We start from the raw sequence: 9,755 nt of genomic DNA, 5'->3' as shown, positions 1-9,755 counted from the left end.
ATTCTTGTTTTGGAATGTGTAGCATCTCATAATGTAATAACGGCACATAATGTAATAAGTATTACATTATTGATGTAATAAATATTCATAATGTAATAATATTCTCAAAACTTAAAAAAAATCTTGAGCTCATAATGTAATAACGGTTTTTACATTATGAGAAATGTATTACATTATGGACTCACTAAATATACCTTAATTAAAATGTAATACTTCTGTCATATTAATAATTTCCAAAACCAAACAATAGTGTCCTTTTTAAGGCATAAAAAAACATTGGTATTCCTTTACAGTACATTTTCAAAATCTAAATCTAGTCTTAAACTACCCACAAAATTCACCAGATTTAAATATTCATGCATTTATTATTAATAATATTATTGTTGTTGTTGATATTATTATTACTATATATTACTTTTAATATATACATAAGCCAAAGTCACTTGTAGTCTTCAGTTAAAAGAGACATTGAATGCTTTTCAGTTTGACAACAAAAAGGTATACATACTGATAAATGACAAATAGTGTGTGATAACAACACTGTGTAAAAAGTAACAACAACAACAGTATCTATATTGATTTATATATATATATATATATATATATATATATATATATATATATATATATATATATATATAAAAAAAGTCAGTCATGGAATAAGCATCTAATAGCATCTTTAAATAAATCAACACAAAATATGAGGGCAAGGCTACCAAAAAGACAGCAATTTGACATATCTTTTCATTTAGAAAGAACTATAAAAAACATTACTAAATCATTAAATGTTCAAATAATTTATCACATAGACTAATTTATTTCTAAGTGCAACAACTTCATGGCACAGAAGCACCTTGGATCTCTCTATACATGCTACAGAATGACAATGCTATTGCCAGTGTTGCCCACTCTGCATCCAACTTGATGTAGCTGTGGATTACGACTTTGCAAACTGTCTGAAGAAAATTCAACACCGTAGCCATGAAGCACTGTTTTCATGAGATGCGCTGTACAATTGTGATTATTTATCAAGTCCTTTCTCTTTAAAACAAAAATTAGGCTTGTCTGCTCTTTGTTAATATTTTCACTGGACATTGTGTTTTCGAATTTGCCAACATTGGGCCATTTTAAAGCTGAAGTGTGCTAAAATACTTTCTCCCATCCCAGCTTAATATGCAGAGACAACTATAAGTAAGCCATTCAAAGGTTAATTTTACAGAAAACTGTAAACACTGTGTCTCTGTGGTGCTATGAAAATTTCTCTGTTTGTTTTGAGAGACCCATTTGTTGTCAAGAGACACAACACTGACTCAACAAAGGCCAAGATCAATGGGTTGGGGGGTGTATTCAGAAAGATGTTTTGAAAACAATGTTTGTTTTTTAATTCCATTTGGTGGTGCTAGTGCTGCAGAAATAACACACTTCAGCTTTAAATCAAAAAACCATACTAGATTTTTGAAAACAGAAACCCTGGTCCATCCACTACAGAAATGCCAAAGGGCATGTTTTGCTGTTGTAATTTAAAAGGAGTACATGCTCAAAATCTTCATCTGTGAGATTGTTACTTTTTGAGGAGCACCAATGGCTGAACAGCCGTTCTACTGGGGTACTCGAGGGCAGAGTTGTATTGAACTTGATGAATACTTTCTTCACACGAGGAAATTCATTTAGACATTTCAGATCTTTGTTTGCGCCCTCCAGGTACATCCGAACCTCTTCACTTGCTCCCATTTTCCCATCTCTGTTTCCAGAACATCCAGGTCCATATGAGAAGAATTCATCATCATGAAGAGTTTGACCACTAGTGTCAAATTCCTCATTCCCTATTTGTACCTGAGAAACCTCAGTAACTAATTGTGTCCGTACAGATTGTCTTTCACCTTCTGGTAACCACCACAATCGAAACTGTGGCATGGTGGTAGTGGCTAATTTGGCATCAGGACTGTCAAATACCTGCTTGAAGTGAGTATCGATAGCTTTAACGGTGTTGTCGATGACCTCCGAGAAAAAGCGTGTGTTTGGCTTCTTCTCCTGGAGCTTCCTTTTAAGGGTTAACAATGTTGGTAGCACAATACCAAGGAAGCAGTTTTGTTCTCCGTGTAAAAGGTCAAGCGCAACACCCACTGATTTGAAAACATCTGTGTATTCTTTGAGATAAGCCACTTCATCGGGCGTAAAATGTGGGACATCTAAGAAGTCGAGCAATTCTGTGAGTTGCGAATCAGTAAGTGACATTATTTTCTGAATGGCAAAATATTCTGAGCTCCACTGATTCATGCGAGGAACATTGAATTTCATATTTGTAATGGATTCCACCATGTCTGCAACTTCAGTAGAGCAACAGGCCTTGTGCCATATTGCTGTACATTTTGCAGTTGAACTATTGTGAATTTTATGAGACCATCCCTTTGAGATGGCATCCGCAAGGTCCTTTGAGGCAATCAAGTTCAATGTTTTCTCAGCACACCTTAGGTGGGGTGGTAAGAAATAGCTTAGAAAGAAGCCTCCACCATTTTCTTCCTCACAAAGAATGCTGCCCAAATCCTCAAAGTGACCTTCTTCAACTTCACGGTCATCCTCAGATGAGAAGTCTTTGGAGGCTTTCACAAAATGACTTTCGTTATCGGTGACAGTAGCTCGAACTTTGCTCTCAATGTTGTAGAAAGCATGAATTTCTTGAATTTTAGCTATAACTGTTTCACAAGTGTGTCTTCCCTGGATTCGTGTGCAGGCCAGAGCGACAGACCTCCTTTCGAGATTGTTCTCAAGCCAGTGACAGGTCATCCCAAAGTAGCTTCTGCTGTTCACTGTCCATATATCAGCAGTTGTACATACTGACTGCACTTTTTCGAGTTTGACTTTTAGCTCCTCGTTCATTTTATAGTATGCAGCTTGAAGCCTTGAAACAAAAGCCTTGCGACTCATGACCTTTTTGCCTCTGCTTAACACTTCGATCAACTTCCTGAAGCCAGGTTGCTCTAGAATCGAAATGGGTTGCACATCCTCCACAATAAAATTAAAAACCAGGGCATTTAATCTTGATTGTGATGTGTCATAAATGGTGTGATCCAGCTTAGAATGTTTAGTTGCAGGTGGTCTTCCAGTTTGATATTCAGAATCACTTTCTCCGTCCCTGCTCTCGGTCTTCACACACAGCGAAGCATGCTTTCTCTGGAAGCAAAGAAGATTCAAGATATAAAGAAAACTTCAATCAAAACAATTTGTTATCTGTGCTCAAATGTGCTATTTTATCAGTCGCTGAGTGAAACAAAGGCAATTAGAGGGGTCATGTCACACTAAAGTGATTTTTTTTCTTTTCATGACGTTAACTCGTTATGTTAAATTTAAAGGGATAGTTCACCTACAAATGACAATTCTCTCATAATTTACTCACCATTATGCCATTCCAGATCTGTATGATTTTCTTTCTTCTGCTGAACACAAATGAAGATTTTTAGAAGAATATCTCAGCTCTGTGTGTCCCTACAATGCAAGTGAATGGTGACCAAAATTTTGAAGGTCCAAAAAGCACATAAAGGCAGCATAAAAGACTCCAATGGTTTAATTAATATCTTCAGCAGCAATATGGAGTGGGTGAGAAACATATCAATATTTAGGTCCTCTTTAACTGTAAATCTCCACTGTCAAACAGCCCTCCTAAGCGCTGATCTCTCCTAAGTGTTCTTCTTTTGTTTTTAGCGATTTGCATTCTTCGTGCATATCGCCACCTACTGGGCAGGGAGGAGAATATATAGGAAAAAAATTACTTTAATATTGATCTGTTTCTCACACACACTTTTCATATCGCTTCTGAAGACATGGATTACTTTCGGCTGCCTTTATGTACTTTTTGGAGCTTCAAAGTTCTGGCCACTTTTCACTTGCATTGTGTATGGACCTACAGAGCTGAAATATTCTTCTAAAAATCTTCATTTGTGTTCAGCAGAAGAAAATCATACACATTTTTGGGTGAACTATCCCTTTAAAGAGAATTTAAATATTTTCGGACCATTTCCTTTTTTTTTTTCAGGTTAGTAAAACTCAAACTGGTAGAAACACCAATTGTTGGGTATTCTAATTACAAAAAAAAATTATCTTTCAAATCTTAAACATTTTGGCCGTTTGCACACTTTAATATTGATCTGTTTCTCACATACACCATTCATATCACTTCTGATGTAGAAAGCAATATGATCTATGTAGATCTGATACAAATCTGTGCCGTAGTCATGCAGCTCCTTAATGATTCGTTTAGAAATATCTATTTGAAAATATGAAATACGGGTCTCTTTGCATCTACTACCTTAAGTGAATTATTATCAAATGATGATTTCATTTCAGAACTCAACAGAGCTGTTATACTGCAAAAAAATTAAAAAATCTGATTGAGCATTTTGTCTTTTATTCCTTGTAAAAATATAGAAACGTCGTTAAAACAACAAAAGCAGGAAGACATTGGATATTTAAGTAATTTTCTCCTTCAAAGAAATCTATATATTTTTTATATTTAAAGGTTTATACTTAAAATAAGAAAAATAATTTGCCAAATGGAGAAAGAAAAATAAAAGGTTACCATAAGGGTGGCAGTAGTCATTTAGTACACACTGTAATCATTCTTTGTTCATTCATCGGGCATGATTCGACAGTGTTTTGATTTACTAATAAGGACATTTGCTCATAAGAATCATCCGTTCATGATCGGACACTGGTCGCGCTATTGATTCAAAATAACCGACTCTTAAGAATCATTTGTTCGAGAATCGGACACAGATCGAGCAGCTCGCGCTGTAGGGTAAGGTATTTATTCCATAGGTTCTTGAGCCATTAAAGCAAACGGACATCATACAAATTAATCGGTTTCATTCCAATAGTTTTTAATGAAAAGGATTTCGATTTCCAACCATCTTTAGAAAACATACCTCTAAGTGCTTCTTTAGATTAGATGTGGAGTTTCTCGCGGAGGACAACATCCTAATTTTTGGAAGGCAGAGATTGCATTGAACAGTTATGTTTCTACCCCTTTCCTCCCTGAAAGTGAAATGCTGTTTGTAAATCCACTTGTCCAATGATATACGAATCCCCTCCATCTTCAGAGCAGGCTCTGCCACTGACATCTCTTTTCAATGTAGGGGCAAAATCAGTAAATCACGTTACCTTGCTAATATGTAATCGTGTAAATAGTAAAATAAAACCTATCCTACTCTAACTACATGTACTTGACTTTTGTAATTTCATTACGTAATTTAAACGTAGTGCGTTACTACCCCTACACAAAACGTGTATTTGCTGTGAAACAACGGGTTTTCTTCTTCTTTGGCTTACAGGAGACTGAAGCGCTTTCGGCACATACCGCCATCTACCGTTTACTGTCCAATCAACACTTTACTACCCCACTGCAAGGCACACAGCACCACTTTAAATGGTTATGCTGATAATCTAATTTGCAATTAAAAATGTGTTTTCAATTAGAACAATGCCAAAGAGAACCGTCCTCATTATTGGTTTCAGACCAGAGACTAGTTATCCAGTGGTGTAGTCTATTGTTTTGTAGTGAGAATACTGTGATTTCCCCCTCCCAGCCTCATACTCACCCGTCCCTTAGCGACAACCCATAAGCACCAACACATTCACTAATGCATACAGTATGCATCTACATGTAATTGAGAGCATTCTGAAAGACAGCATTTTTGCACAATGCACATTTAAGATTGCAAGTTGCAACTATTAATAACAATAATGGAAAGCTGAGGCTTTTTTTCTGTGAGGATGCCAGTTGATTTTGTTGCACTGCAAACAGCACAACCTGTAAGTAAACAAAACTATGACTAATTAGCATCATCAAACAAGTTTTGTATCTATATTAGCAATAACTTCTGCTGAACAGGGCCAACATTTACTCAAAAGTAATTAATAAACAGCTTACAATCGTCACACCATGGTTATCAAATGCATGAAAAGCAGGCAAAAGGAGAAAAATGTTCCAATCTTTCAATAGCTAATTATCTGACAACTATTGATAAAACAGTAATTTAATGGAGCAAATGTTTTAAATGAATGCACATTTAACATGACAATTAATTAACTCTCATTTGAACAGGCATTGACTTAATGAATTTCAATTGTTTATATCAGCTTTGCATGTGTGCTGATATCTAACTTTCTGTCCCTCCACTACAAACAAGGATGCCTGTTTTTAAATTCCCTAGCCTGACTTTCAGCCCACAAGGCTGGCCAGGAGTTCTCATCTCTCACATCATCTGAAACAAGGAGATATAAACATTGTATTCTGTTTACTACTGTACACAGACACACACACACACAGTATATAAGTTATCTCTACCCTTCTACCGCATTCTCTACTTTAACTTTCGTGTAATCTGCTGCAGCTGCAATCAGGGGCAGGTTTACGAAAACACCGAAAGAGTGTAGTTTGAGTTTGCTTTCGTTTCATATCTGCTTCAGTGCTTCACATTAGTTAATTTCAAACGTGCGCCGAAAATGACCGCCAAGCAACTGTGTTGTAGTTCTTTGGTAGGTGACGTCAGATCCATTTCACAGGCCACGGAAGCTCCAATGGTTCAAAAGTCAGTGCTTCCCAACACAGATGGGGTTAATTTATGAATGGGAGTGTGAAAGTTCTGTCACAAAAAGATGACCTTACGTATCCTCGCTTTTTTTTAAGTGGGTACACGGAAATCCATAGTTTAAACCATACGGCATATACCTGCGTACAGGGGCGTGTCTAGAGCATTTTCAGTGGGGGGGGCCATGCTGGGGCACTGCCTCCAAACGGGGTGGCCGCCAGTGACCAAAAATAAAATACAGTATATTATGTAAATCCTATTGATTTTATAATTTTTTTAACTTGAATAAAGTTACTTGTAAACAAATGTAGTAATAAAGCACATTTTTGATTAATTTAGTTTTTTGTCATCCCTGTATATATCCATTAGGTTAAATTTAAGAGCCAGTGTTTATTATTTTTAGTGTTTTCATAAAACTAACAAGTTTATAAAATAAAAGCAATTTTAATAATGAGCAATTTTAAAAACCCAGAAGCAGAAACGATGTCAGCTATTTTCTTTTAATTAGTTTGGCCATTACAATATACAGTAGTTTTATTCACAATCTCTTTCAAATAATAATAATTACAAATAAAAATTCCCCCCACTGTAATAATTCAAATGGTTTGGCCAAAACATCACAGTGTTTCATTCAACATTTCTTTCAGATTCATTTACAAAAAAGCTGAGTAACACAGAGTTAAAGTTTGAGCACTGTAAGAGTTCAAATGAAAACACCACAGTTTAAAAATAAAATATGGAACCATTACATTGTGCTCTGCTAATATATTAAAGAACAGTCTTTAGTTTAGAAACAATAAAAACAGTAGCAGAAAAAGAGGAAAACAGTCGAAAAAGAAAGAAGGCAGACCTCAACTAAAACAGCTGGATTCTTCTGTTTCGGTGGTGACTGGCAAGCTCACCATTATTATTTATAATGGTTGCAGAGTTATTATCTATATTGATTAAAAATAATGGTTTTGAAGGTCTTTCAGTGTTGGATAGACATATACTTATAAGCCAGTTTGCTGACAATACAACATTGTTTCTAAAGAATGAATATCAAATTCCATGAGCTTTCCATTCGATTAACCAGTTTTCTAAAGCTTCGGGGCACATTTAAACCTAAACAAATGTGTAATGTTAACACTGCATGAGTTTCCTTTGCAGTCATTATCTAATATACAAATTAAAAGGGAAGTTAAATATTTGGGGATTATTATTTCTAAAGATAAGGATGTTATGGAGAATAACAATGTGTTGAATAACAGATAAATGTAAGTTCATATTGAATAGATGCTGCAGAGGGATCTTACAATATTTGGAAGGGTTCTTTTATCTCAAATGGATAGTTTGTCCAGACTCATCTATCCAGCCTTCTCCTTGCCCATATCGACACAAATGATTAAATTAATAACTAAGGTGAATTTTAAATTTATTTGGAGAAATAAGTGTCAGTACATTAAAAAGGAGGACATGATTAAATGAAGACGGTGGGGTGAATGCTATCGATTTTGACATTATGAATGGTGTTTTGAAATTGAAATGGTTAAAATCCTTCATTCAAAATAGCCACTCCTTTTGGTTTATTGTCCCCAATGGTATCTTTAACAAACTGGGGGGAATACACTTTCTGTTATGTTGTGACTTTGAGTGCACCTGGTCACCAGTTAAACTTTCAGCCTTCCATCAGCAAGTGCTGCTCTATTGGAAACTATTGTTCAAACATAACTTCACTCCTCACAACACTCCAGTTTGGAATAGTAGATATATAAAGTTTGGCAGAAGATCTGTATATCTTGAAGAATGGATATCTAAAGGGATTTGGGCTATTGCCCATTTCTTGGATGATAATGGAAATTTGTTACTGTATAGAGAGTTTTGTGAGATATTCCAAGTACAGAGTACCGTTAATATTTTTAATAGAATGATTAGAGCTATACCAATTCCTTTAAGATTAATGGTTAAAGAAGACATGTTGTACTCCAAAATCTCCCCAGTACTGAGACAGCTCTCCTTAGAAGGTTATGATTTTTGTGATAAAAAATGTACAAATAGAGTCATTAGAATTTTTTTTTTTACAGGCTTATTACCCAAACCCAATTAGATGGGAATACGTGCTTAAAGATTTTGATAAGGTTGAAATAAAATAAATTAGGAAAAATTATTTGTCTTTTCCTCTCCCTCCTAAAGCTAAGGAGGTGAACTTCAAAATTTTAAATGAGATTTATCCTACTAAAGAATTTTTAAGATTGAAATTTTATTTTGATGTGAATAATTGTGTTTTTTGTGAAACAAATATTGAAAATCTAGAGCATGTCTTCTTTGATTGTGATCTGGTGCAACCCTTTTGGAGTGAGGTCTAAAAATTAATAGTATTAATTTCTTGTTATGTTTTGGAAAGTTTTTAAATGCAGATGGTTTAAATCTAAACCCAACTTTAATCACTGGATGAATGAGGTTAAACTATTGTGCAAATCTTTAAAATTTGTTAAAAATCAGAAAGCCCTTAAACTGATTTCTCTTTTGGATACGTTTAAATTAATTAAAAAAGTCCCTTTTTATTTATTTTTGTTTTTTTTCTATTTAATTATTGGTTTGTTCATAGTGTGTTTTCTGTTGTTTGTACTAGCTATGCTCAACCTATGGCTGAACAATTGAGGTTATATTCAGAGATTTGTTGATGTACCTTGTTTGTTTGTGTTGTTGAAGGATAATAAAAATTAAAAAAAAAGTATGTCGAAACAATTTACGGCAATTGTAGACAGTAGTTATTTGAGAAAATTTGTATGTATATTTTGATAAGTCACTTGTGATTTGTATTCTTTTTTTGGCAATAAAGATGACTTTATTAAGCTTTAAAAAATAAATAATAATAAATAAAATAATTATTTGAATCACGAACTTCAGTAGAGTCTATAAACTGATTGGCCGTAAAATGAACCAATCACAAGACATCTTATGGGGGGGGGGCACCTCGGGTGGCCAATCGAATTTCAGGGGGGGGGGGCGGTGCCCCCCCTGGCCACCACGTAGACCCGCCCCTGCCTGCGTATCACGTATCCTACACTACTGTAGTATCCCGAAACGCTGCACTTCTATTAAAATGAATGGGAGAGATTTGAACGCCTAACAATCAACGAATGTAGAAAAGGAAGCCCCGCCTTACACGTAAAGGAGCCAATCAACTTT

At 35.1% G+C, this 9,755-nt stretch overlaps 1 protein-coding gene across 2 annotated transcripts; it reads right to left on the bottom strand.

Annotated features, from left to right (window-relative positions):
* Positions 1-660: 660 nt before the first annotated feature.
* On the bottom strand, positions 661-5,282 carry LOC127621260 (zinc finger BED domain-containing protein 4-like). 2 transcript variants are annotated; one of them, XM_052094773.1, is made up of 3 exons: positions 4,920-4,991; positions 3,395-3,434; positions 661-3,171 (listed from the first exon to the last, which is right to left on the bottom strand). In XM_052094773.1, the coding sequence occupies exons 2-3, from the start codon at positions 3,395-3,397 to the stop codon at positions 1,483-1,485; spliced, it is 1,692 nt and encodes a 563-aa protein (XP_051950733.1). In that variant the 5' UTR covers positions 3,398-3,434; positions 4,920-4,991; the 3' UTR covers positions 661-1,482. The 2 variants fall into 2 exon arrangements, with proteins under 2 accessions (XP_051950733.1, XP_051950732.1); XM_052094772.1 differs by lacking the exon at positions 3,395-3,434 and having other exon boundaries at positions 4,920-5,282.
* Between the last annotated feature and the right edge of the window lie 4,473 nt (positions 5,283-9,755).

This window comes from Xyrauchen texanus, chromosome 27, assembly GCF_025860055.1.
Source record: "Xyrauchen texanus isolate HMW12.3.18 chromosome 27, RBS_HiC_50CHRs, whole genome shotgun sequence".
NCBI classification, from domain to species: domain Eukaryota; kingdom Metazoa; phylum Chordata; class Actinopteri; order Cypriniformes; family Catostomidae; genus Xyrauchen; species Xyrauchen texanus.
The sequence above is the reverse complement of the archived record's forward strand: the minus strand, read 5'-3'. Positions and strand labels throughout refer to the sequence as shown.

Bases quoted from the DNA above. Each gene is read 5' to 3' on its own strand.
- LOC127621260 (XM_052094772.1), bottom strand. From the start codon at position 5,114: ATGTCAGTGGCAGAGCCTGCTCTGAAGATGGAGGGGATTCGTATATCA. The intron at 3,172-4,919 runs GTATGTTTTCTA...CTTTGCTTCCAG, and splicing joins ATCTAAAGAAGCACTTAGAG to AGAAAGCATGCTTCGCTGTG.